This window comes from Bombus vancouverensis, chromosome 3 (genome assembly GCF_051014615.1).
Source record: "Bombus vancouverensis nearcticus chromosome 3, iyBomVanc1_principal, whole genome shotgun sequence".
In the NCBI taxonomy this organism is placed as follows: domain Eukaryota; kingdom Metazoa; phylum Arthropoda; class Insecta; order Hymenoptera; family Apidae; genus Bombus; species Bombus vancouverensis.
In genome coordinates this window covers 17737295-17765036 of record NC_134913.1, presented here as the reverse complement: position 1 = coordinate 17765036, position 27742 = coordinate 17737295, and the positions used below count along the sequence as shown (strand labels likewise).

The 27742-nt window shown below is 30.5% G+C and overlaps 7 protein-coding genes and 1 long non-coding RNA gene across 19 annotated transcripts; 2 read left to right on the top strand and 6 right to left on the bottom strand.

Annotated features, from left to right (window-relative positions):
- Positions 1 to 398: 398 nt before the first annotated feature.
- LOC143305192 (uncharacterized) lies at positions 399 to 2737 on the bottom strand. The gene is made up of 3 exons (XR_013061955.1): positions 2609 to 2737; positions 922 to 1073; positions 399 to 655 (listed from the first exon to the last, which is right to left on the bottom strand). It is a non-coding gene; the product is annotated as an uncharacterized LOC143305192 (long non-coding RNA).
- Positions 2738 to 2968: 231 nt separating this feature from the next.
- On the bottom strand, positions 2969 to 5506 carry LOC117154141 (pescadillo homolog). Its single transcript, XM_033328842.2, has 8 exons — positions 5346 to 5506; positions 4950 to 5183; positions 4371 to 4878; positions 4154 to 4293; positions 3831 to 4090; positions 3572 to 3759; positions 3335 to 3495; positions 2969 to 3250 (listed from the first exon to the last, which is right to left on the bottom strand). Exons 1-8 carry the CDS (start codon positions 5367 to 5369, stop codon positions 2993 to 2995), a joined length of 1773 nt encoding a protein of 590 aa, XP_033184733.2. The 5' UTR covers positions 5370 to 5506; the 3' UTR covers positions 2969 to 2992.
- An 83-nt stretch (positions 5507 to 5589) lies between these two features.
- pelo (pelota mRNA surveillance and ribosome rescue factor) lies at positions 5590 to 10003 on the bottom strand. Its single transcript, XM_033328860.2, is given in 13 exon segments — positions 5590 to 5783; positions 5861 to 5967; positions 6046 to 6238; positions 6307 to 6529; positions 6609 to 6749; positions 6835 to 6948; positions 7013 to 7163; positions 7234 to 7326; positions 7396 to 7459; positions 9166 to 9334; positions 9407 to 9586; positions 9667 to 9793; positions 9865 to 10003. Coding segments are annotated over 12 exon segments (1614 nt in total). The 5' UTR covers positions 9745 to 9793; positions 9865 to 10003; the 3' UTR covers positions 5590 to 5682.
- LOC117154145 (putative serine hydrolase) lies at positions 9211 to 14770 on the top strand. Of its 7 annotated transcripts, none has more exons than XM_033328852.2 (7): positions 9211 to 9346; positions 10552 to 10748; positions 10833 to 10877; positions 10989 to 11224; positions 12353 to 12700; positions 12773 to 13056; positions 14392 to 14770. In XM_033328852.2, exons 2-6 carry the CDS (start codon positions 10679 to 10681, stop codon positions 13022 to 13024), a joined length of 951 nt encoding a protein of 316 aa, XP_033184743.1. In that variant the 5' UTR covers positions 9211 to 9346; positions 10552 to 10678; the 3' UTR covers positions 13025 to 13056; positions 14392 to 14770. The 7 variants fall into 7 exon arrangements, with proteins under 7 accessions (XP_033184743.1, XP_033184747.1, XP_033184746.1 ...); XM_076628102.1 differs by lacking the exon at positions 9211 to 9346 and adding an exon at positions 9972 to 10110; XM_033328854.2 differs by lacking the exons at positions 9211 to 9346; positions 10989 to 11224 and adding exons at positions 9990 to 10124; positions 11777 to 12012.
- LOC117154147 (uncharacterized) lies at positions 13235 to 16332 on the bottom strand. Of its 3 annotated transcripts, XR_013061952.1 has the most exons (4): positions 16189 to 16332; positions 15919 to 16022; positions 13429 to 13847; positions 13235 to 13351 (listed from the first exon to the last, which is right to left on the bottom strand). XR_013061952.1 is itself a non-coding variant. In XM_076628107.1 (3 exons), exons 1-3 carry the CDS (start codon positions 16330 to 16332, stop codon positions 13793 to 13795), a joined length of 303 nt encoding a protein of 100 aa, XP_076484222.1. In that variant the 3' UTR covers positions 13235 to 13792. The 3 variants fall into 3 exon arrangements, 1 of the variants encoding a protein (XP_076484222.1); XR_013061953.1 differs by having other exon boundaries at positions 13235 to 13847; positions 15457 to 16022; XM_076628107.1 differs by having other exon boundaries at positions 13235 to 13847.
- Positions 16333 to 16604: 272 nt separating this feature from the next.
- Positions 16605 to 21838, bottom strand: gry (trafficking protein particle complex subunit 11 gry). Of its 4 annotated transcripts, none has more exons than XM_033328838.2 (21): positions 21684 to 21838; positions 21373 to 21574; positions 21121 to 21290; positions 20852 to 21040; positions 20592 to 20777; positions 20361 to 20528; positions 20078 to 20282; positions 19828 to 20001; positions 19657 to 19735; positions 19534 to 19588; positions 19169 to 19376; positions 18892 to 19097; positions 18508 to 18813; positions 18240 to 18445; positions 18017 to 18153; positions 17739 to 17951; positions 17506 to 17666; positions 17218 to 17440; positions 17041 to 17149; positions 16878 to 16954; positions 16605 to 16810 (listed from the first exon to the last, which is right to left on the bottom strand). In XM_033328838.2, exons 2-21 carry the CDS (start codon positions 21559 to 21561, stop codon positions 16784 to 16786), a joined length of 3288 nt encoding a protein of 1095 aa, XP_033184729.1. In that variant the 5' UTR covers positions 21562 to 21574; positions 21684 to 21838; the 3' UTR covers positions 16605 to 16783. The 4 variants fall into 4 exon arrangements, with proteins under 4 accessions (XP_033184729.1, XP_033184731.1, XP_076484215.1 ...); XM_033328840.2 differs by having other exon boundaries at positions 18240 to 18442; XM_076628100.1 differs by having other exon boundaries at positions 21689 to 21834.
- Positions 21839 to 22031: 193 nt separating this feature from the next.
- On the bottom strand, positions 22032 to 24159 carry LOC117154142 (putative G-protein coupled receptor B0563.6). The gene is made up of 6 exons (XM_033328843.2): positions 24020 to 24159; positions 23598 to 23857; positions 23226 to 23452; positions 22845 to 23146; positions 22481 to 22715; positions 22032 to 22396 (listed from the first exon to the last, which is right to left on the bottom strand). Exons 1-6 carry the CDS (start codon positions 24040 to 24042, stop codon positions 22199 to 22201), a joined length of 1245 nt encoding a protein of 414 aa, XP_033184734.1. The 5' UTR covers positions 24043 to 24159; the 3' UTR covers positions 22032 to 22198.
- A 2001-nt stretch (positions 24160 to 26160) lies between these two features.
- LOC117154143 (lymphokine-activated killer T-cell-originated protein kinase) lies at positions 26161 to 27736 on the top strand. Its single transcript, XM_033328845.2, has 5 exons — positions 26161 to 26371; positions 26444 to 26680; positions 26761 to 27054; positions 27135 to 27362; positions 27450 to 27736. The coding sequence occupies exons 1-5, from the start codon at positions 26248 to 26250 to the stop codon at positions 27596 to 27598; spliced, it is 1032 nt and encodes a 343-aa protein (XP_033184736.1). The 5' UTR covers positions 26161 to 26247; the 3' UTR covers positions 27599 to 27736.
- The last annotated feature ends 6 nt before the right edge of the window (positions 27737 to 27742 follow it).

The following is a 27742-nucleotide window of genomic DNA, read 5'->3' as shown; positions in this document are numbered from 1 at the left end:
AAAACGCGTCCACCGTAGCCGTAACTTTAAGCATTAAACGAATACTAAAACCAGAACATCGCGTCACGCGATTTTAAACATAATTAAAGAGACTTTTTCATCCGTTGCAAGTTTTAATAAACGTGGTCGTGGCGTTTTCTTCACGCCAACGTCGTCGTACAGATGAAACATGAAGCCCGTTTAAGATCCCTCGAGCAAACGCATCGCTTCTGTCGGCATTGAAATCATCGAAGTTAATCATCGTCGGAGGCGAACGGCCGGTAAGGAACAATTAAACGCATGAAAGTGCATTCAACTCGAACGTCTTTCGCATAGCATCAGCTTTGATGACGATCTTTTAAGCAAGATCTTGGGGGGAAGTGTTCCAAGGCCACTCTTTAATATTATCGGCCAAACACAGCGGCGTCTTTATCGCGTTGGTGCATCGATTATCTAACGCAGTAATAACCTTGATTATATAATTATTCGCTTGCTCATATGAGAGGCATCCTCTGCCATTTATTACACTTTTTTTCCAACAGGTAACGATCCACTGTGTTCGCCTCGCGAAAACGGAACCCGCCTCTTCTACTTCGTTGATGATCCCTCGCGAGACGCTACACTGCAATTACGCGGGATACTGATGAAATTCAAGGCCGTTCTTCCTGATTCGTACCTACATGTCAATACAAATAGATATGGTAACTTTGCTGTTTACTTTGCATCCACAGTTAATTACACGACCGTGTATATTACTGTGTGAAACATTGTGACGGGGACACTCTAAACGGTAATCATTGGAACATCTCTTTATCGTTTTTATTATCTACGAATTACCTGTATTTTATAACGGAAAATATTCATTAAACTATTCTCTTTTATTTTCCACGTTATATTCATCATCGTCGATGTAATCTTTTAATCTCGTGTAAGTGTTGTTACCTTCGAACTCGAAGGAAAGAGTTTTCGAAAGCCTTGATATTTCACAGTCGGATGCGTTACCACTAGCCATGTAGGTAGTCCCAATGTTCTCGCAGCCAACGTCCCACGCACTCGCATCCAGGTTTCGGACCAAATTCAGTATCGACGATATCCTGAAAGAAAAAATTCAGGAACCAAAGCATAAAATTCCAAAGGATAATCCTTGTTTCGTAATCTTCCTTTACAAATTCTTCTACGCTTAAAAGAACATATATCCGAGTTCACAAAACATAGAACAAATGTCCAAGCCTAATCGCTATGCAATCAAGGAAGATGGTCAATTGAAAATTGTTTTGATTTTCATGGTGGAATTGCGCGAAATCCGAAGATCTAACGAAGCAGAGTAATTTGTTGAAGACCGCAAGTTAGAGCAGCAGATTAGAACGTTATTGGATCGTGTTGCAGTTTCTAGGGATGCTCGTTTTTAAGGATACTCGGAATCGGAATGGAGATGGGCTGGAACAGGAATAGCAAGGGTGACGTAAGCATCCGATCTGAACGCGACTCGCACACCTAGATCGGACTGAGTATTGGTGACTTCACCGACGATAGTGTCGCGACACATCGGTTCAGTCACCACTGCAAATAACCGAAGAAATCGATGAGAAGTGGGTTCCAGAGTCGAGAGCGTTCTCGTGAAAAACCTATGTCAGACGAAAGAGAAACGCTGCAAGTCGATTTTCATAAATAGACATTAATGAATTGTCGACCTTGACGAGAAACAGAAGTAGTGCTTTTTTTACGCAAGACATGGCGGTTTACCGATTGTTTGAACGGGGAATGATTTATCGAAAGGAAACGTGTTGCACAAGTTTGAACTGATTTACGTAGAAACGATTTATATTGTTTCGTTTCCTCTTGTTTAATTTTCTATAACATTTTTACGCTCTCCGAAACCAGTCATTTCTTTGTCCTTTATAAGCGATTTAGAAGCACGATTAGTATTGTTAGAGCCTCGGTATTGGTCGTACGGCATTGCAAACGGGGAGGTTCGTGTCTTGAATAGAAATGAAAATCGTCCCGATAATCGATCAGTGAAAATCACGATGATGACCGCATAGAAATCCAACGAATAACAAAGCGGGTGTTTACTTTCACTGTGTGAAAAGCTCGCTACATACTTTTGCTTTTACGATCGTGATGATACAATCGCTAAATAAAATTTTTGAAATTGAATTCAAATATCGCTCACGGCTCTTCGAAATTCTTCCATGAAGATGTGTCCATACTAAAAAAGGAAAGCGCAAAAATTACAAAATTGCAAAATAACAGAAATGGCGAGATACCCACCTATGAGTATCTCGTTCTCGCATCCGATTCCAATGTTCGATTCAAGGTGACTCACGAACATAGTACGCAAAGTGACCGGATGCATTGATGGTAATTTATCCGCCATTAAATGGATTCGACCTTCAATGCTAATTCGTCTAGCGAAAGTCACGGAAGTAATCAAAGACGCATTAGAGATCGAATGACCGAAACGAACCCGAAATGAAGAGCGTTCCACGATTGAACTGCTCGAGATCAATGCACGACCTTTCGAACAGTGCCATTAACAGAGCAGTGTCGAACGTGCAAAATTTGTTATACATGGTCATTAAATCAAGAGGACCATCGCGATGAATAACTTTCATAAAGACGTACATACACACACATATGGCGCTCGCGATTGCGTAGGCTAGCGTGTGTGGGTAGTCTGGCCTTCAAAGTCCTTCGGTGGAAAAGTAGGGACCAGGATCGTCGGCTACGTGGGCTTCCGGTAAGTGGGAGGACTGGATTGAAGGCATCTCTCCATTACGCGTAACTGTACCTACGATTATCGAAAAAGTCATCACGTTCCACGGTGGAATCTTCGTAAATTTATGATCGAAATCATTAATATAACAACATAAAAAAGGAACGTGGTAAGTGATATAAAAAACATGATAAGGTGTAATACTTAATACGGTACATTTAGAAATATGATATATGTAAAACGAAAGTAAATTAAACGTTAAGCTTATATTACTTTTTGTTTTCTTTTTATTCAATTTTATTCAGCAATTTTAGCTTTTTTCTGTTTACGTTCTTCCTTGCGCTTTTGTTTCTCAGCTGTATCATGCAGCCGCCTCTTCTTGCGAAGAAGCCATATTTCCTTGGCTCTCTCTTTACGACCATCCATCATGCTCCTATACAACTTGCGATGTTTCTTTTTGATCATTCGTTCTCGTAATCGGTACTCTTGCCTTTCCTGCCGTTTCTTCTCCCATGGATCCTCTTTCGTCACTTCTCCAGTTTTGACTTTCATTTTCTGTAATTAAAAGTATATACAAAATAAATATATACAAGTATTCGTATAAAAGTATACACAAGGATGTGTTTGGAGATAACCAACATTTTTCAATCGATTTCGTTGTAGTTCTTTCTCACTTATTCCGTCCGACATTTTACTCGATTCAATTTCCTCTTTCAAATCTTCTTCAGAATCTCTTTCCTCTGTTTCATCTTCTTCCATTTCCTCTTCATTTTCTGTCTCTTCTTCGGATTCATCTTCATCTAATAAATAAGGAAAATTCATTTTTTACTACTTATTGCCTATTAATAATTATTTAATTAGAATATGAATACGCACCATCGTTAAGCTTAAATTCAGGGTCCATAAGAGCACGTTCCTCTGGTGGAATGTAAGTTTGATCATGGCGACTGTCCGAGAATGGCGAAAGATGTGGCGGAAGTACACAACCCATTAAATATTTCTCTACAGGTAACAATTCTCTAGCATTCACTGAATCGAAAACCCATTGTGGTTGTACATAATATCTATAAAAACATCAGCTAATTAAGATATTGATTAAAAACTCGATAATAAAAAAGATATTTCTAAGCCTTACCTAGAAATATACTGCTTGGTCATACTAGGTCTATCCACTATATGATGCGTTATTGTTTCGTCGTTTTCATCAAATGTCGCCCCAACAAAGAGTAATTTATCCCAAGATACTTCAGCTCCGAAACAACGTAAAATAAAAACTAAAGGCTCTCTTGGTATTTCTCTATTCAAGAAAACTTTCAAACCTTTAAAAATTGTCTTTAACTTTTTTATTTTTTCTGCTTCTATCATTGCTTCTTCCAGTTTTGTAGCATCATTTTCCTAAAATGAGTAATTATATATGAATGTTAAGAAAAGTAAAATATTCAGTTAATTTCTTCATACATTTGCAAATTGATCCATCTCCAATTCTTCATCTTCTGTATTTTGCAATGTAGGATCAAGGTTTACTAACGGTACACTCAATGCAGCTATCCTTTCTGATACATATGCCTCCTCATCCACGAGTATTTTTTCGCTATTATCTACACATCAAATATTTCTATTACGCAACCGTAAAATCGATCACTTACATAAAAATATTTCAGGAAAATCGTCTTACCACTAGTAGTGAGTTTTGGAGGATAATATAAATTAAGGGTATGATACAGCCTAAAGTTCACAAAGCCTAACATCGTAATGTAGAATTCTACAAATATAGACATCATTTTAAAATCAACATCATTTTTTGCTTGGGGCTCAAAACTGAAATGATGAGGCACAATCCAGGTTATTACTTGTCCTTTAATTTCAGCTTGATAATAATATCCTTTAATGGATACAAATACTTTGCGTAAAGCTTTAGCAGCAATTACAGCATGTAAAAATTCAATTGTTAATCTTCTACATAATAAAGACTGGTCTCTTGGTATATGCTTAAGAGATGGAAATGTACTGAACAAGAAACATAAAGTCAAACAATCATCCAGATCTCTAAGTGCATCAATAAATGTAGGATAACGCTCTTTAACAATGTGATCTAATTTCAAAGTAGGATGATTACTTAGATATCTTTTCATATCTGAAAATTCTTTCAAAGCCCTTGCTCTTCCAACTTTCTTATTAAATACCTAAGGAAATATAATTTTTGTAAATATTTGACCTTTGGATTATAGTATTGTAATATTCAAATTAAACATACCTTTAATTCTCTTAATTTCCATATTATTGGTTCATGCATCAAAAATTGAATGTCTTTTTTGTGATATAATGTTTTAATACCAGGTTGTCCCTTCTGCGCCCTTTTACGATTACGTGGTTCTCTGGGATATATGCCCTTTAATATACATAGTCTACGGAAATCTATTAATGTAAGCTGTAACTTTTTCAAGGCAGCTTTCCTTGACATAAATTGTGCTCCCTCCCCAGCCTGATACTACAAATATAAAAGAGATTTTAACAATAAAACAAAAACACTTTTAAAACATAATCAATATGTATATTTTCAAATTTCCTCTATTCTTTATAAGAGAAAATAACCTCAATTACAGTTACATAAATGATTTTCAAGAAAACCATAAATAATCTTAACAAATACCTTTTTCTTTCCTATTACGACCATTTTATATCACGACCTTTATGCAATAAAAATGTAAAACTATATAAACGTGTAAAAAATAATTTACAATAAATCCACGTGCTTCACGAGACAAAATAACAGAAGACTCACTTAAGAACTTAGAAATATAAAACAGCGCCACCATGTGACAAATCCAATAACATATTCTTAAACGTTTAATAAAACGAAAGACAACAGGTGAGAAAAATATAAAACCTGCGACTTTTGTTATTAATATATCTTATTTTATTGTATTTTTGATTGCGCACAGCACAAACATATAGAAAGCTATACGTTGGCGTATTATTTAGACATCTTAATTATCTTCGTCTGAATCGCTTTCACCATCGCTTTCGTCCTCTAATTCTGGCATAGGAAAACGTAGTATAGCTGCTATTCCAGTAAGTTGATCCAATTCTATATGGAACATTAAAAATATTATACAAACATTTTAAAATATCAAAACTTAAACAACTTAGAACTCGCTAACTTACGTTCACCGGATACATGCAAACTCGAAAATATTTTTACATCCCCACCAGAATCTCTCACACTTTCAACCAATTCGACATATTCTTTTCTTATATTAACATCTTGACATCTAGATATAATTATTATAATTATAAATATATGAATATAATATACTATAAAAAAGAAAGATTATTTTACCATTGCTTACCTAAATAGTTTATCTGAAATAAGTAATGTTTCAATAGCTTGAGATTCATTAGCTTTTTCAATGTGCTTCTTCCCATAAAAAGCTCTAGAAGGATCAATTTGTAATATTGTATAAAATGTCTCTAGTGTTTTCACTTCACTTGATGCTTTCGTATCCGAGATTCGTGACATTACTGTAGGCTCAGCTAATATTTCTATTGTAAAAAAAAAGATAATAAGATGTGCATTATTATATTCACTTGATCTGAAGAGTTTAATATACCTTTCAGTGAATGTTTGAAACCAGAACTAGAATGCACAAGTAAGAATTTGCTTTTATTTTCTAATACTATTTTATTATCCGATTTAATGGCCTGTTGTATCATGTAATCCATAAATTGATCTTTGACAAAGCCAGGACTTGCAAGAATAATACATTTCACAATATCAAAATTGATGTGTCTCAAAATTCCTTGCATTATGTTATCATAAAATCTTGTTAAACCCTAAAAAATTTATATAATATGAAAATTTTATTGATGATATTCAACATTAATCTAAACACAAGTTTTATATATATATAACCTTTTCATGCTGTGAAACATTTCCTTTTCTTTTTCTAGGGATAACTTGATCTATTTTTACACGAACAATTGTCATATTGGAAGTTATTAAGCAAATATGTGCTATACCTTCTTGCATTACCACGGCAGCAACATCTGCATTCTAAAATATAATAAAATAAAGTATTCTGTTTCATAAAATTCCAACAGTGATTTTTTTTTTATTACTCTTATTATTACAATCTTACTTGTGTAGGATCACATGCAGTATCAACTCTTTCCAAAGAAATAGAATCCCATTTAACTTTGGTAATTGTAAATTTTCTATTTTGTTCTACATCCAGCGTATGATATGCTCCCATCTAAAAATAATTATAAGTCAAATATATTTTTGATAATTTGTTGAATACTTCTAAATTACTTTACCTTAACATATTTATTTTCTTCTACATTTCTACCTTTCAGTCTTAAAACACATGCCTGTGTATCAAAGTCAATACCTTCAACACATATAGTTAAAGTAGTTCTGACTCTATAATTATTAGAACTACCAGTTGCAGATTCCATTTGCACCTTTCTACATATATAATAATATTAAATGAAGTATTAAGATTTATTCCATATACAATTAACATTAAAGTTCCTACCTAATAGTGGAACAACTAACAAAATCTCCTTCAGCGATAAGATTATACGCATGCCACATATCTTCTGTATTTTCTGGGACAAGGGACACACTCCTAATAATTTTTTTCTTTAAATTCTATTGTTCACTTATATTATGATTCATTAAGAACATTAATACTCACCCCTCCCCATCTTTATCAACATTCTTAAACACAAGCTTCATTTTTCACACAAGTTTTTTATTTGCTAAACCTAAAAATTTTTTATATTAAACATTACATCCTCTTTCTATCAGTCTTAAGCAACTTAATTAATAAATATTAAAATACATTTTTTAAACGAATTTTGATACAATGCTTGTGCTAATCTTGTCTTGTCTTACAAGGGTTTCAAAGTTCATTCGACATATTACACAATTAACAACAAGAAGAAGTACAAACACTGAAAAAATTTATTTACGAGACGTTTTTACAAATTATTATACATATTAACTTGAAATCAATGGTATAACAGGTTAAGTTCGTATGATGTCGAAATAATAGTTTTATGATAGCTAACTAAATTACGTAATTACCTTAAGAATAATTATACAAATCTGTATTTAAGAAAATTCGACATTCCATATTTTAAGCTTAATTAGAATAGCGTGAAATAAATGGAACCATATGTCAAACATGATACTTTTCTGTCGGTCGACAGTCATTATTCCTAGAATGAGGTTTACAGATGGCGTAAAGCAAAATTCCAAAAGATGAGATAAAAAATATTATTAACTAACAGTCATAAAGCATAGATTGGATTTGTATCTCGTCTGAATCATAAAGTTTCCCCTTTTACAATAGGAAAATGTCAATTAATTATATCAATTGATTACATTAATTACATTATATATTGATTAGATAATGTACAACTTTGTAAATACATATATATTTATCATAAATGATATTTTTTATACATTCATTATTTATATCTTACATATTGCTTAAGTGCGTGTATTAATTAATTAATAAAAATATTTTGCTCGTTACACAATACATACATATATACACGTATATACATGCATATATATATATATATATTTGTTCATTTATTTATTTATTTATTTTTATCTTTCTATTTATATAATTTAAATAATTTTATATACATTTAACGAAATAGTTTTAATAATTTCTTCTTTTCTATTTGATCGTTTTCTTTAATAGCTGCAGAAAATGCTTGTAACTCCTTTTCAACTGTACTTTGTAATGTAGGATCCAATTCAACAGCTTTTGTTAAATCTTTGATAGCGTTTTCTTTATCCCATGCACCTATATATGCTTTACCTCTCTTATATAATGCTTTTACATTATCTAAGAATAATGTATATTATTAACATATTCAATTTGTTTATATGATCTATAGTAGTTTATATGATCTAAAGTAGCAAACCTGGATCATGTTTAAGTACTGTTGTGCAATGTTCGATAACTGCATAATATTCCTTTTGAATTAATTTGCATTGTGCATAATTTAGAAGCAATGGAGTTTTCAAACGATTTAAAGCTAACCATTCTTCTTCATTTGGTTTTTCACTACAAATAACAATAATAACATATACATATATATGTATATTTCACTACATATAACAATAACAAATATGATATAATAAGAGAAGAAAATAGTAAACATATTTATATACTGACCCAAGCATAACTTGTTCCAATATTCCAATGCCTTTAGCATACATCTCACATGCAAGATCATAATTTTTTTCTTTGTATAATGCATTTCCTTTCTCTTTTATGTCTGGAATACTTTTCAATTTCTCATCTTCAGTCATTTGCCATGTCTCTTTTTCATATTCATCAGGTAAGATTACCTTAACAAGTTCTATAAATATGCATATATTTAGATAAGTTATGGAAAAGCAAAAGATAAAAAAATAATGTTAATTTCATGAGATTGATCGATACCAATTGTAAATTCTAAATCTTGAGGACACTTAATGAGTTCATTCAAATCGTTGTATCCAATTCCATCATTTTGTAGAGCAATACCGCAGCAATGATGGCTACGCTTCTGTGATTGTGGTTTTGCGACTTCCCTCAAAGTTTTAGACACAAAAGGATATGCTGCAACTAACTGGAATAACAGGTAGTATTAAAACATCAGTTTTAAGTATTAGAATATATTTTTATATTATTATAAACATACACTTTTGTCGATTCTAAAGCAAGCCACTTCATTCAGTGCCATTTTCTGTATAATATTCTCCCATACTTCAAGTTTGAATTGTTTTCCTAAGACAAGTTCCATCGGATTTCCCATTGCTTTGCTATCGTCTATTAATGTTTTTCCTGGATCACATTTTGTTGTTTTAAAGTGAAAGAGTACCTAAAAATTAATATATAATTCTAATTACAATTATTAATTTATGCTTATCATAATTAGAATATTAATGTAAATATATGCACTTTAGTTCCAGGTACAAAATTAATAGTTTTGGTTCCTGCATGAATTACAGTTTTTATTATGTATTTCTTGCTTTCCATTTTAATAGTATACAGCAGTTGATAAAACAGAATTTAACAAAAAGTCAACCTAAAATAATTTCGGATTATAATACCAATATTATTACAAAATATTATAACGAATATAATAATTATAACGACCTTATACTTTATATCACTATGTGGATGAATCAGTCTATAAATATTAATAATCACAAGTCATTTCTTCCACGTTACTCTCTTTTGAAGATTGACGTCTTCAGTTGCAACTTTTTAATCGTATCATTGTTAGAATTATTCATCACTTATTAATTTCTTAATAATTCGTATGTTTCTCGTAACAATCTTATGCTTCTTACTAAGCCAATAAACCCATACGAAAGTGTAAAATTATCAATAACTCATATCGTAAGTGAAAGACGGTAGGTACACGAGTAGTTAATATATTTTCCGATATGCTATTACTATAAATAGTTAAATCAAATTACTTAAATATTACTAAACATCAAGTGTGTTATCTAATCATTTAGCTTTTAATACCTAACAAAACTTCCACATTAAAGTGATATTTAACATTTCAAATGTCTGAAGAATATTTTATCAGGTGTGAAATCCTTAAATATAGTCGTCAAAATTATATAATACTAAATATTCGAATTAGTTTCATGTATGTTTGATAATAAAATCAATTTTAGATTATTAATAAAATTTTTTCAAGAACAAGTAGTCTAGGAAATCGTAAATGAAAGAAAATATATATATTTTAAATTTTGAAATTTTTTATATATAATATACAAGTGCACATTTTATATAATTGAGAATGACTTTGCGCTTTTATATCATAAATAGGACAAGTATTAATTTCGTATTTGTTACGAAATTTGCATAAAGTGAGATTTATCGATAAATATATATATAAACAACATAATATCCACTGCAAATTTGAAACAGTAACTAGTATTCTATCATTAACAAAATGAGTACAATTGACAAAGTCTTGACAAAATCTACTCCTACTAAAAATATAAATGGACACAATACCCATAGTAAGTTAACTCATTATTTGTTAATATATTTCTATGTTACAGACTTCTAATTAAGCATTATTACAGTATATCAATAATTTTCAGGCGTTGAAGATATTCAGATACCTGTACCATGGGGCATCATAAGCGGTCAGTAATTCATCTTCTATTTTATTAAATTTTTATTAATCATGAAAAATTGTCACTAACTGATGCTAATAAAAATTAAAAGATATCATAGTACAATAATAATCAATTTAGGAAAATGGTGGGGACCAATTGATCAACAACCGATTGTGGCATTGCATGGATGGCAAGATAATGCTGGAACATTTGATAAATTAATTCCATTACTACCATCAAATGTAGCCATTCTAGCTATAGATTTACCAGGTCATGGTTTATCTTCCCATCTTCCTATTGGACAATTTTATTATATATTTTGGGATGGGCTTATTAATCTACGTAGAGTTGTTAAACATTATAAGTGGAACAAGGTTAGCATGCGATTAAAAGTTATACAACGATCTTTTATAATTTTGTATTCTTCTTGTACAAAAGTTCAGTTTTACTAAAGTACTACTAAGTATCTTGCAGTTTTTGATGATGTCATAATATATATAAATTCATATATAAATATGATCTTAACTTTATAGTGCAGAAATTGTAACACTATAACGATCATCTTTATAATGATTGAATTAATATCATAAAAGTTATTTGGTACAAGGTTGACTGTTATGTGCTTATGATAAGTTTTTGCATTCTTCATTGTCATTGATATTAATTGCTTCGAATTATATATTATGAACCATGTAGTGTCGTTGTATAACTACAGGACATGTATATATTAAAATGATAACAAACTTTAATTCATCAGCTGCAACTTTGTTTCCTATTAAAATTCTTATTTAAAGATATTTATTTTTAGGAAGTTTGAATGCCGATATATTTATATACTTAAAATAGTTAAATTTTTCTCTCCCTGTTTCTCTTTCTTTTTCTTTAAGTAATTATTTCATTGTGACACAATAATCATTTACCTGTAGGCAAATGGTGGGGTCCCAAAGGGATCCAACCAATAGTGGCATTACATGGACGACAAGACAATGCTGGCAGTTTTGACACTTTGATTCCCCTATTATCTGATGAGATTTCAGTACTCTGTTTGGATATGCCTGGTCATGGTTTATCTTCCCATTATCCAAAGTGTCAGTACTATTATGTTTATTGGGATGGTATTATTCTACTACGTAGAATTGTGAAATATTTCAAGTGGACAAAGGTTAGCGAGTGGATTCAGTCTCACCGCTCCTTAGTTTAAATAACTATTGTTATACATAATGTATAATACCACAAACCTTATTTTATTATTATTGTTATATAAATGTAACAGTCAGCCTTGAAAAATGTATACTAAACTGTATATCTAACTATCTATATGTTGTATTATATAAGATATATGCCTTATAAGATCAAAATGCATGATACGCACATATATATACATATACATATATGCATATATTTTTGTACATACATAATAACTTATGTTAAATCAATATTAATTTCTTGTTTGCTTCTGCTTTATGTATATCTTCATAGATAATCAAATGTCATTTCCATAGGTGAAATTACTTGGACATTCCTTAGGAGGAGCAATATCATTTTTATATGCTGCATCTTTTCCTGATGAAGTAGAATTCATGATAAGTTTAGATATTGCAAGTCCCAGTGTAAAAGATATAACAAAAAGTCCTGATATAATTAGTGATAATATTGACAAATTTCTAAAATACGAATCACTACAATCTGGTGGTATTCCATCCTACGATTATAATGAAGTGCTTGAAATTGTTGAAGATGCTTATAAAGGTTCCATAACTAAAGAAGGCGCAATAATATTAATGAAACGTGGTTTACGACCTGCCGGTGAACCTGAGCGATATTATTTTTCACGTGATCCGCGATTGAAGGTAAAATATCTTACATAAGATATTAAATGTGTTATGTCTTAATTGTATATTAATATTAATATTAATTTTTAGGTTTCTGCATTGGGTACGATATCTTTGGATCTAGTACTTGCATATGCATCTCGAATAAAGTGCGCTTATCTTAATATTCGTGCTGTACCCGGAATGAAATTTGATAATCCAGAATCTTATGAAAAAGTATTAGATAAAATAAAACTAGGTGCTAAAAGATTTGAATACCACAAAGTAGAAGGAACTCATCATGTACATTTAAATAATCCTGAAAGAATTGCACCTATAATTAACAATTTCATAAGTACTTAATGATTAAATATTTTTAACTGTAAACTGTGAAAGTAAGTAGCAGTTGTTAAACTAGTAAAAATTAGTCTTATATGCAAGCTACATTAGCTGCATACATAGGATTTCAAATATTTAATTTAGACATAATTATTTTAATACATATATATAGTATGATATTAGGTTGTTCGAAAAGTTCGTTCCGATTTTTAAGGAAAATTTAAACGCAACACATTTAAATTTCGATATACATTTATTAAATTATATAGATGCCATTTTCTTCCACAACTTTTCCCCATCTTCCATGCAACTTGAATATTCCATCCTTACAGAATCTCTCAGGTTTTTTGGCTAAAAATTTTTCAATATGATTTTTTATGTCGATCGAAGAGTTAAAGTTTTTGCCATTAAGGGAATTTTGTAATGACCTAAATAGGTGAAAAGCTGAGGGTGCAATGTCTGGTGAATACGATGGGTGGGATAACACATCTCAACCAAGCTCCAATAGCTTTTGTCAAGTAGTCAAAGACACATGACGCCGCGCATTGTCCTGATAAAACATGACGTCCTTCCGATTCGCTAGTTCTGGTCATTTCTGTCCAATTGCTGTTTTTAGTTCGTCATATTGCGAGCAATACTTTTCCGAATTTATTGTCTGATTGTTTGGTAGAAGCTCGTAACACAGAATACCTTTCCAATCCCATCAGACACAGAGCATGACTCTTCGGATGAAGACCGGCTTTTGGGGTGGCTAAAGGTGATTCATTCCGCTTTCCTCAAGATCTTTTCCGCTCAACAGCTTAACAGCACATATCTTGTTTGCTGCTTGTGTGGTATTTTTGCCTTCCTGGTAGAAGAAAAGCATCAACTGCCTATAATGCACTTTGTTTCCTTCCATATTTAAAAGCGTATAAAACTAACAAATATTAACATATATTAATCAAACTTTTTTCTAAAAAATTAAAATTTAGGACATGTACACATGTCATTTGTTTTCAATCAATCTGATATATTCAGACCTGTTCTAATGCCACTTATCGAAAATCGGCAGGAACTTCCAGACAACCCAATATCTAAACAATGAGTATTTCCACAATACTTGTGCTTCAGATCAATGGATTTAATTTATTAAAAGTACAACGATTTCATAAAATATTTGATATATGTATAAATATACACAGAGTTATTTATTAAAATTATACTATATTTTTAAAATAGTAATGAAAGAATAATATATTTTTCATTGCATCAAATTCTTCCATTTTTACAAAATAATAAATTAAGAAATGACTACATATCACAATTTTCGAAAAAATATCATTCCAATTGATATCTTAGTATCAGTAGTACTCTACCAATCACAAATAAAACTACAATTTTTCTTTTTGCAGTTTGTTTAAAAATGAGTCATGAGTTAAAAATATCACAAAAATAATAAATGTTACTAGTTACAAGGCCAATGAACGATGTTTTTATAGTATTTAGTGATATATTATTTTAATGGGTATTATATTTACTAGCCAACGGCGATAACGCATTAAAGTTTTGCTAACGTAGCGCAGCAAACTTATGCCGGTTTATGCTTCTACGCATAACTTAGCGATAAATGACCTCAAAGCGATATACATTATCATTACGTTTTTTCTTGTATTAACTTAATTTCCATAATTTTAACGAAAAGAAAAACGATTTTGGTACTATATGCAAATGTAACTTATTTTTTTTAAATTTTTATTTATAACTTATTTTAATAAATAATTGTGAAAAGTATCCGAAAAAGTTTATTAATTCATTTTTCTCATAAAAATTAGACCGAATTTCAAATTGCAACATTCTTTCAAGTTATTATTGAGAGCTGCGTTATCATTCAGACGAAATTACAAAGAAAACGATGTACGAGAGATAAAGATGCTATTGATACAGATGTTTTTAGGCTACCTACAATGGTCAAACCAAGAAGTTTCAATATCAATTTGTGTACTCAGCTGGTGAGGTAACGCCACGTAGAAATATAAATTTATATATTGAGACCTTATTCGGCACAGCTGTTACATACCAGTTCTTCTTAAATTTTTGTTCAATAAAGAACGATTATAAGAGATAGATTTATAAAGAATGTTTATGTCTTATCAACGAACAGGTAAGCAAGAGTTAATAAAGTATTAATCGATGTTTTAAAACCTCTTATAAATTACAATTTTGAAATATAATGAAAGTATCGTAACCGATCGATAATCATTATAAATGCTTCGATTTATACATGATATTAATTTTAAATAATATTTTATACACAATACTAGCAGTATAATTTTTAAAAGATTTTTATAAAGATTGAAATCTAAAGTTATACTTGTCGGTAGAATTTAACGTTGAAGTATTATATAGCTTTTTGTCGAATTATTGGTTTAGGTCGTTATCAGGTAACTTTTGAAACGAACTTATCCTATCGTACATACACGTTCTGCGTGTCAGTAATTACGAGCGATGATAATGCCGTCACACGTAAAAAATGAACGTGAATATTCCATTTCTACAGGTGAACACCGTTCGTACTTGTCCACGCGTTTTCTTTTCGTATTTCTATAGGAACGATTCGTCTCTATCATAGAATTCATCGTATTAGATCATCGTCGTGCCGTAAGTATATATTTTCTTTATTCTATAAAATTACGTAACTAAAATAATCAAAAATTTTATTTTAACACATTATTAAACAGTATAGATTCTTATATTTAGTTTGTTTTTTTTCGTTAGTTTAATACTATCGTTTTGAATTATCAGTCTGATGCATCGATCCCAACGATCAACAAACTTTTCACTTGAAAGTTTGTTCGTTCGGCTCGAGTTATCAAACTGAATGGATGTACTTCGTTCCCGACATAAAATCGACTTGTTATGGAGCGAAATTTCGTATATACTTCTGGAGATATTTGCGATATTCCGTTGCACGTTGTTGTAATTCTCGATCAGTTGGAGTATACGCAGCGTAAGTTCGCAAACGTGCTTTTGCAAGTTCCAGATCCTATTTATAAATAATTTTTTTTAGTGTAATATATAGTAAGATTCACTGTTACTTTAACTACTGATTACGTAACACAGCATAAAAGATGAAAGATGTTAGGTTCTATTATGAAGTGTCTATAATATACATTTCGTGCTGAATTAATCTTAATAATAATACCAATTACCTTTAAAAATTTTCGATTACGAGCCAATGATTCTTCCGAGTTTACACGAAAAATAGGCGTCAGCAATCGATCCAAGCACTTTTCATTTTGTTTTTCCAAAGAAGTATTATGCGTAGAATCGTTATCAGACATTATCGATGTCATTATTTACGATCTTCGTATTCATAATTCACCATTTTGTTTAAGTTTTATCATAATCTTTAGTTTTATTAAATTCTTTATTTTAAAGGAATTATTAATATACTGTGCTCGCGCGTATGCATGACCACAGTGTACATATTTTAAAAAATGTGGTTTCTATAGAAATGTATCTATGGCAACATAAATCAATATCCCTGCGTCAACGAATATGTATCTTGTTGACGGAACCGAATGCGTTTTAAAGGATTAGGGACTTTTGTTTATTATACTTTAAAATAACTTAAATAAATTATATTTAACAAATTGGTACTTATAATCTTATTACTCTTATATAAGAAATCATGTTATATCTAAGAATGTATGGAGAATGTATCTGTAGCTCAATAATATATATTGATAAAAGAACAAAATTCCTTTCTCCTCTGGTATCTGTCTTCTTTATTTGCTATTTTATTTATTCTTCTAGGGTTTGTGAAGTTGGCTGTAAAAAATATATATATAATTTTATAATCTAAACTTTTAGCAAACAATGTAACTACGATACTTACAAGAATATATATATGACTCGGTATTGACCGCTCTACTAACTCCGAAAGCCGCGCTTTGCTTAATTTATGTTCTTCATCTACATGCAACATATAAATAGAACTAAAAATAAAACATAATTCAAGACATTATTAATAAAAATATTTTAACCAATAAAATTATTACCAGCGGGAACTGTTAGAGACAATGATGGAAGTTGTACAAAACCTGCCACCAATGGTCGTAAAATCCATTCAACTTTTCTTTCATTTTTTGGAAGTATGTAAATGTCAATCTAAGAAAGAAAAACGACCAAATTAATAATCATATTATGAGGTATTACAGTTTAAAATGAGTGCTCACTTGTTTTTGTCCAGCAAACATAAAGGCATCACTAGCTTCCATAGTCAGTCGCAATGTAATCATATTATCAGAATGATTTTTTATAAAATAAGATATTAGTAATGGTGTACGGACCCAACCATGAGCAGGTATTTTGGCTTCCAAACAAATTACAGCGTCCTCAACTCCTAGAGGTGCTAAAGTAACACTGCTGCTGGTTTCTAATGCATTATCATCATTTGCACTGAAATAGCAACTATTAGTATTATATTATTTAACCATTTTAGAATTTTATATACCTTTGCTTACCGTTTCCATTTAATAGTATAGACTCCTGTACTAATAGGTTGCTCACCACCTGCTTTTGGTATCAAACAATACACATCTGTACCTGTTTCATTTGCAGAAAGTGTAATACCACTTAAAACAGATACTGCCTCATTTCCATTTTCCCTTTCTATTAAATCTCCCTATATAATTATATAATTAACATTATTATGATGTGCAGTAAAAGATTAATAACTAACAGAAATATTATTTACCAATTCTATAGAAGTATTTATAATATTTATAGGCCATGGAGACACACAAACAATGTGAGGCATTATTATAAATGGTTCATTAATGAAGCCTTTCGTCAGTGGTTCAAAAAGAGTGGTATAAAATAATGTCGACACTTCAAATGGCTTTGTAACTGATAATGAATATGTTAATTCTTTTGATCCTTTAATTTGTTTAGATCTTGTGTATTCTACCTGTTATGAAATTGACATTATTTTATTTTACAAAAATTAAGGGGCTAAAAGAGTACAATGTGTACCTTTATATGAATATCTCGATCACCAACTTTGTGAGCCCTTAAGTATACAGTTTGATGAGTAACACAGTCCTTTTCCAAATTATCAATTGGTATTGATATTACCGACTGCTTATTATTCATTGTCAAACTTAATTCCGCTACAATTTAACGAATCGTTATTGACAAATGTGTGTAATGTGTAATAAATGGCAGTATGCACTTTTGTGGTAAGTTACATACGTACTTGACTGTTCATTTGCTCCATCAGACACAAGTGATACATTTAAAAATGCTGATGATATTTTTTCATTAGTAACAACAGATATATTAATAGGTAGCCATTCTCCTAAAAGAGCTGGATTGTTGGATTCAGTACTTATACTCAGAGTAGATTCTTCTTGTTTTATTTCGGTACTGACTAGTGATTGTATTGTTTCAAACTCTCCTCTACTATTGTAAATATAAAATGCATTAGTCTTCTGCATAAATATCTGTCAGTATTTTAAACATACCGAAGCTGTTGTATTTCAGGATATAATCGACTCAAAAAATTCGTTTCTCTCCCTACAGCAGAAAATCTTAAAATAATACAGCACATTTTGTCACTACTCATATATAATGAGATTGTCGTAATACGTATTTCGCTACTCTCATTTTGTTGTGGGGCTTCAAATTGATAAGGAAATTTTCTCATTTCTTTCCCGTGAAAAATAAGATTATTATGTTCAGCATCAGCAACGACGAATTCTGAATTATATCCTGGGCTATTAACCGTTATTGATACTTTAGAAAATTCAACACTATTGCTGTATGAATTTCTGAATAAAACAAAACATTTTATTATACAAGTTGTTTTTTTCTATATATATAAAAATAATGTGAGCTTGTAAAATTACCTAATAATGACTTCCGCAGTAACCATAGAATTGAAAGCATACTTTGGCTGCAAAAATCTTGCTTTAACTTCTATAAACGAACTCATGTTATTATCATCAATTGTAAAGACAATTGGTTCTGACTTATTTAGTTCCACTACCCACTTTTCTACTGCAGGATATCTCACATCATCGGGTAAGTCAGACTCCGGAGTTGGTGGTTTTTTCTGCAATTTAATATTTTACTTAATTGTTTAATTATAAATGATTGTACAAAATTTAAATAAAAGTTACTCACGTGAAGAATATTAATGATGTTATTATAGACAGCATCTTTATAATCCTCTGAAAACGTGGTAGAAGGTCCCAAAGCTTCAAATGCCAAGGTGATGTAGTCTTGAACACTTGTAGAGAGATATGCCGCACGTAAAGCATTCTTTAAGATATTTGTGATTAAGACGGGCCACCGTTCCCCGTGATATTCCCACAACATGTGCATCAATAATCTGGCCAATCAAATTTTATGATTTTGATGTTAAGTTATGAAATATGTCTAGAGGAAATAATGTTAGAGTCAACTTTTGAACTAATGAATACTATAAAATTCTTTTAGTAGCGTCAATAAATTTATATAAATATAATAATATTTAATTTTTGACTTACGTTAGAACTTTCCCATAATCTTTAGAATTATAATATTCTTCAGCCATTTGTACGACTGAAACACAGTTACTATGTATATTATTAAGTAAAAATTTATATAGCTTCTAATTAAATATATCATACCTAATACTCTCCTCATTCTCGGACACCTATATATCTTAAATTGTGAAATTGCATTGCCCAGTAAAGCAATGATTATATTCTGAAAATATAATGTAGTTTTAGATTAGAGTTATTTCTAGTTATAGATAGACATACATTTTTGACTGAGAAAGTATTAAATATATTTCTTACAGAATGGTGAACTGTGTATTTTTCTTTATATTGTAAAGCCTGTATAGCAAGTGCTTTTTTTATGGGATCTATGGGTTCTGCACTGAATTTTCCAGGACACCATGGTCGTTGCCCATAGAATTCAAGTTTTTCTTCGCCTGCTAGTGGGTCTGGATCTGGATAATTAGTAACATTCTAGAACAATACATACAATGTTTACAAATTTTGTATATAGAAATATCACTTGTATTAAATGTATTAATTTTTATACCTGACAAAGATCTTTGCAAGCTGCTTGCCTTAAGCCTGCATGATGAGCTGCTGATTGAAAATAATATCCAGGGTGCTGAGTTTGGACACCAGGAAGTCCCTGTCGAATAGCATCATCAAATAATTCTGCAAATGTAGAAAACTGACTACACATCCAAGCATGATGTTCAAATATAAGTTCCTTTGGACCAGTCCATATTTTGAATCTGCATTACCAATTTAATATTATTGTAACAGTACTTATTATGTAATATATTCCTTATGTTATTACATATATTTCTGACCTGTCAGTATGAAGTCTAAATTGCGATATAGCATCTTTAGGAACATTTAAGTTGAACATTACTTTACATAACTTATAATTTATAAAACAAGCAATAGTCGTAATTTCCATCACATTTGTGTCTGTTATTGGTATTTCCAATAAGTGATTATATGCTTGAGTATAATGCCTATAAAATAATTTTGTACCTTTTATTTGTACTTAAAATCTTTTCCAATGTTATTACACTTACTTCTGAGCTAAATTTTGATCTTGTCTTAATTCATTTAAAAATGCCATCTTAAATTGATGGCGTACAAATAAATGTTTGTATGCATTTTTTTGCATAGTTTTATTAAGTTGATCTCTATGTCCTTTGACAATACGATATTCATGATGATAAAAGTTTTGTGCTAGATCATATAATGCACTTTCTAGTCTGAAATGCATATAAATATTAATAACTAAAGCATATAATCAAAAGTAGAGATTTACAATTAGTTTATTAATTACCTAGATATATATCCTAGTAAATGATTTCCATGTGGCAAAATGTATAATAACTTTGGAGATAGTTCACATGCTCCACAGACAGCTGTGGCACGTTCAGTTGCAATAGTATCTTCAGAACCAGGTGGGGGTTGTATACAATGTTGTATAAGTACTACAGCTATTTTTGTAGTTCTTCCATCTAAAGCATTTCTAAAAGTGCAAGCAGTCAAAAGTATTGATTACAATATTTTTTAATGAATAATATTAATGATATCTAAAATAATCCGTACCTAAGAGATTGTACTTTAGAAGCACATTCCATCTTTTTCTCGTTCCATTGAGGATCATTCCAATCTAAATTATAAAATACAACAACAACTGCTGGAATTTCATTAAGATATTTATTCATCCAATTACGTTTCAATATTCCTTTGGGCCTATAATATTCATATGAATTCCTCTGAAATATATCAATAAGATTTTAGTAATTCAATAACCACATACATGAATTATGTTATACAATTATATATAGTATAATATACCTTGGGTTTTACTGTAGGGAATTCATGAGTAGGGCTAAGTAATTTAAATTGTATGGCAGAACTTTCTAATCTGCGATTATTACTGAATGCATCCCAAATTGACCGATGTACAGGATTTGCAATGTCTAAACCAGTTAAGCCAATAAGAGCTAATGGCTTAGTAACTAATTCTGGTGGTAACTCACACATAATTAAGAATTAACTGTAAAATTTTCTTATTAATCGTATATATTATACATATAAAGAAAATACATATATTTATAAATTAGATTTAACATGAAATAACTATTTATATATGTTTAAACACATACTCAACTACTTAAACAATGAACTACATTGAAGAAAACACCATTGAACTAAATTTTGTGAACAAGAAATAATATCAGAGATTGATAAATTGATATCTAATACTATTCGACGTGTCTATGTATACTTTGACAGTTTAGGTTATGTGTTATTCTTTGATGATATTGTATATCTGTATGGACATGGGAATATCCATGTGTATCTGCAACTACTAGTGCCCTCTAATATTATTATCATAATGATTGCAAAAGATACTAAAATAATGATTGGATCAAATATTGTGATATTATGAGATAGAAAAAATATATTATAACTGTTAGGATTAATATATTTAAGATATTACTTTATAAAAATATTTTTACAAACAAGTTTTTATTATTTAAATGAAATTATATACAGAAAAAATTAAATTTTATTATACATAACTTCTGCATGACAGAATAAAACAATATTTCATTATATATGTAAATAAATTAATATATCTTATTATATGTAAAATGTTTTATTTATATTATAATCTTTAAACAATATCAGACGCATTTAATACTTCTGATTCTTTATCTTCTTCCATAGGATTCAATTTACTTGCAGAAGCTGGAGAATTTAACTTTGTCTGTTCTGGTGTTAATCGAACTGTTGTTCCATGTCGACTATAATCTTCGATTTCTCCTACTGGTCGTTCAAGATCTTCTTCCACTGTACTTTTCCTACATCTGTTCTATATTTCGAATTTTTTAAATTAAAAAATTCGACTTCAAATTCTTTCACTTTGGTCTGAGTATCTTTTCAAATTTGTATTTACCCGAAGAAGTTTGAAGAATTCTTTCCGAAATTCTCTGCTGCATATAAAGTATATGATAATATGGATAGCAAAATTACAAAGCTCCGTGACAGCAGCAAATGCTCGAAATAAAAGGTAAGCACCATCTGTACTCTTATAATCATAATATACAAATTCAAGTAATATCGATGGGATCATTGTTACTATAAAACATATTGCCATCATCGACATTAATGTAGTTAAATGTTGTTCTTCTCTAAACAAATAATTTTTGTAACAATTAAATTGTATTTATTTATTAATGTATTATTAATAATTATTAATTTAACTTTTATTTGTAGAAAATTCTGAAGGTGCATTATAATCTTTATTTTTTAAACGCTACCTGTATCCTCGATTACGGGTCAATAAAGAAGTTTCAGGGACATTTGCAGTACGAAACTTCTCCGAAACCGACTGAAATTCTCTCTTCCTAGCATTGAGCTGCAAAAATCTTTTGACCACAAAGCTATTCAGTAAAAGAAGAATTATAGTTGGACAGAGTCGTAGCACGACTTCCATGATCCAAATGTATGCATTCCATAAAGCACTTCGGGTGATAGAGGTGTTTTCACGCAGTGTGAAGAGAGTTCCGGTATCTTCTTGCTGTTCATATACTGTTCTCATTCCTGTTAGCGGAGCGCTTACCTATAAAATGATCCTCAGTAAAATTGGAACTTTCATAGGCAGTAATTATTTTTTTACAAAAGAAGTAAAAAGATGATACCGCGAATCCAAGAATAAAAGAGCACAGGATAAAAGAGCGAATATTTTTGCGTGCGTTTCTGCTACGGATGCGAACCGGGAAAAAAATGAAGATATATCGATCGACAATTAAGCAAGTCATAATTGAAATGCTGGCTATAGCGAACGTGTTTACGGCAACCAGTTCTAAATGAGCGTGGTAAAAAACAGACGGGTAATTGTTTCTCGTTCCATATCCTAATCTAATAACTGAAATCATATATTTTTATTTAGAAATTCTAAATTATAATATAATATAACATCTAAATTAAAATATTGTTGATTACCTTATGTTTATTTAAAATATTTTTTATTAAATTGTTAATATTTTTTATATCCATATCGTGATACATACATACAGGTATCCAAGATAGAAGAACCCCGGCGTTTGCTAAAGTTAGTCCTCGGAGATATAGGTACGAAATTCCTCGAAACACCGGAGTAGATAACACCAGGAATATTAAAACATTACCGAAAATGCCGCCAATTACGATCGTAGGAATTACTATCCTATAAAGGACACGTAATACAGAAGCAGTCTCATTGAGAGGATGTCTGTCCGCATTAATTATACTATTCCACGTAGAATTGTCGTCATCGCAACATAAAAGCGTTCTAAAAAAGTTTAAATATATTTGGCGAGGTAATATTACAATGTTTAATAATATTTAATTACTATTAAAATATGAAGTTTAAAAAATTAGAAACTAATGAACATTTTTAATATTTATCGTTACTATAGATTATAGATAAAGTCCGTTCCTATTCAAAGCATACCCTTTAAATATTCCCGTTAACATAGTGGATACGGATGCAAAACTATTTAAACAAATTTAAGACAAAGCACAATTTAAAGATCACGTTGAAAATCTACTAGATTCTATCGTTACTTTAAGCAATTTTCTGTCACTCATTTTACCGCTTTCATTAATAACTTCTTGTGTAAAACCGACGCAACGGATGCACGAGTTCTGTGAGATCCATCCCCGTTGAACTCACTACCGTGTTTTCCATGAAAAGTCGATATTGCGCATGCTCTCATAAAGGTTGACTTATTGTTGTAGTCGAAGTATATTTACTTGTACATTATAATTATATTCCAGCGCCCTTCGTCAAGCTAATTTAATTTAAGATCTAATAAAAAAACATGTTTTATGTTCAACTAATAAATTCTCTGCTTCCAATATGCACTTTATCAATGAGAACCAAAAGGAATATTCCAACAGGAAGATGATGATCATAACGCTTAATGCGTTTTAAAAGAGAACTTTGTATTGTCGTAAATATCTTTACTTTTTCTCTGATATTTTCTGGAAACGAACATTTAACTACAATAGATATGCTGCATGTATACTAACAAATATCAAATTCTAAACAAGCCTATATATAAGTTCAAAGCAGAATCGCTCATCTCTGGTTGATTCTTTTATTTTTTAAACGAAATGAAAATCATGAGTTTGAATACGGTACGCAACACCTTTTCTCGTAACAAATAAAGCTCTACGTCACGCGAACTTATTCTTAGCTACGAAACGCGTTCAAAATTAATCGATTATCTCTGTTTAGGGTGATATTATTCATCAGCTTCTGAACCATCACGTCGAAGACTTTGACGTCAGATAATTTTTGCCCCAGTCACCTTTCCAACGAATGCCTGGATGATTTTCAACTCCTTTACAAAAGCATTCAAGTGTTGATATTGTTTTGCAGAAGCGACCATTTAATTAGATATTGCTCGCTAATTTCGAAACCAATAGAATTTATGTACGACGGCGGATGTTTGCTAATTGTGAATACTGTCCTAGTTCAAAACAAAAGTTGCTACGCAGAGAGAACGTTTCTTTACAATAGGAGGAGCATCGAAGTTCGAAACAATTTCTAAAATCACAAGCAATATCCTTCAGAGTACTTAACAAGGTATCAGCCAATACCTTGTTACCAGGTACCAATACAAATCATCAACTATTCGTTTTTTGCATATGAAATAACATATTCGCCAGTCTGAGACGAAAGAGGTAACACAGGAAGCATCGTTAAATGCAGGAGAACAGGATTTAATTGAGCGACGAGCTTTGAAAGTGCAAGAATATCATGTTCTAAAAAACATAAAAATAAGTGAAAAAACATTATAAAAAAAAGAGAAATTTTCAGTACAATAAAAATTTCTTGAAAGAACGATATTAAGCGAATATCATCATTGTAATGTGAGCTTCAAGTTTTATCTATACCCGAAAGCGTTTCTGAAAAAACGAACAGTTATTTCAAGCAGAAAGCATCATTAGAGGAATCCTTTACACTCGATAGAGTGTCTATTCAAGCGACTAACGAAAATGCAAAGCCGTAGAGTAAACTTGGTAGGTTGCAGGATAGTGTTACACCGATTACAAATTGATCGTACTCGGAAAGCAATAAGGGTATTAAACATATCGTTTGAAATTATATATCTCCTAGCTTAATAATGACTAAAAGTCATTAGGAACTTTTATATTTTTTATACATATACTTAGAATCTGGAAATCTAAGAACGTAAATTAAGATCAAGTCAAAAGCAATGTTTAAAATTTCGGGACAAATAAGGATATTTTGAACTTAGAAAACTGAAAATATTCCGGATTAAAAATAAACATGTAAAACTTTAAATGTGTACAATTACTAAATTCTTTTGTTATCTTCTTTCTATACCTATTTAAATTACTTTGTTATTTTTAGGTGCGCTTTTTCATGGTAAACAATAATAGTAATTTAACACACAAGTGTAAAATGTTATAAATGATTTTTAAAATTATTATCTTTTGCATAATTGATGGATATAAAAAAGTAATTCAAGAAATACAGAAAAGATCTTGATATTGTCAGAGCTGATATTATTAACTTTCTTTCTATCATAGTCCATAAGGTTGGTACTACTTGAGCGCCTCAATATCGAGAAAATTTCAAATCCAAGTGACTAACGGAAGAACATACTTGATTAAATTTGTGTAAATTTTTTAAGAAACAGTAGTACAATGGCTGAATTTAAGACACCGACAACGAAGAGGTATAAAAGTAGGGTACAAAATAATCCAGAATTGCAAACGCCTATTAAAATACCAGCTTCACCGTTTTTAGAGCAAATAGGTTATGGATGCGGTAAAAAGATATGAACATTTAAATTTGTTACTATTAATATTAATATTTTTTAACATGTAAACATATTAATAGGTGTTAACGTATTTAGCCTGGAACGATCTCCAAAAGTTGGTTTTATCCGATCTCCATGGGCGATAAAAAAACGTAACTGCAAAATTAAGGAAAATAAAAAATATAATGAACGCATTCGATTCGAAGCAGAAGTACTTCGTAAATTAAATCATCCAAACATTGTTGGTTTTCGAGCTTTTACGGAACTTTCAAATGGCGAGCCATGCTTGGCAATGGAAAAATTAGACGCTTCTTTAGGTATAAAAAAAATATCTAAAACATGAAGATATGTTTGAAAACTTGAAAATATAGTTTTTGTATTAATATAATTTTTTTAGGTGATAAGATAGAAGAAAGACTCGAAACTGGCGATGATCCATTTCCTGCTAAAGACATTTTAAAAATAACATATGAAATTGTAAAAGGATTAGAATATTTGCATCATACTGCCCATATTTTACATGGTGATATAAAAAGTTATAATGTGTTAGTTTCTGCAGATTATAAAACTGTTAAGCTATGTGATTTTGGCGTGTCTTTGCCACTTACAAATAGTTTAGAAATGTGTACTTCAAATGAAAACTTTACATATGTGGGAACAGATTGTTGGAGTGCACCTGAAATAATATTTGGTTAGTTAATTTTTAACATTCATAAAAATTAACATAACATAAAAAGGGTAATATGAATGATCATAAATTTGACTCTTTAGAGGATGGTCCTGTTACAAATAAAGCAGACATTTGGGCATGTGGTCTTGTAGTTTGGGAGATGATAGCCTTATCATCACCTCATGTAGAATCCTCAGAAATGGATGAATCCTGCTTAGATGACTCAATGTTAGAAATGCATATGAATAGCAATACAAAAACAAATGAACATGATATAAATATAGATGATGATAATAGTTTTCTTAATGAAACATGCAATAAAAACTATGGTAAGTACTTGCACAATATTTTTTAGTAAAATGTGGAGTAATTTTTGACAGGTTATATACCAAATTATAATACCTTGATGGTCACAGGTACTCGTCCTGCATTACCTGCTATTAATCTAGGAAAAGAATATGAGAGAGTACTTGAAGTATTTTTTGCATGCACTACTGCAGACTATAAAGTGAGGCCTAGTGCAAAAGGTCTTGTTAATTATTTTAAAAATTATGTATATAAATAATATATAGGTATATACATTACTGCTTTTAATACTTTTTAAATAAACAATTTTATGAATGTTATAACTTGATATAGCTGTGAAACAGATTAATGACATGTAAAAGCTGTTTTTATTTATCTAAATATACTGATTTTTATTACTTTC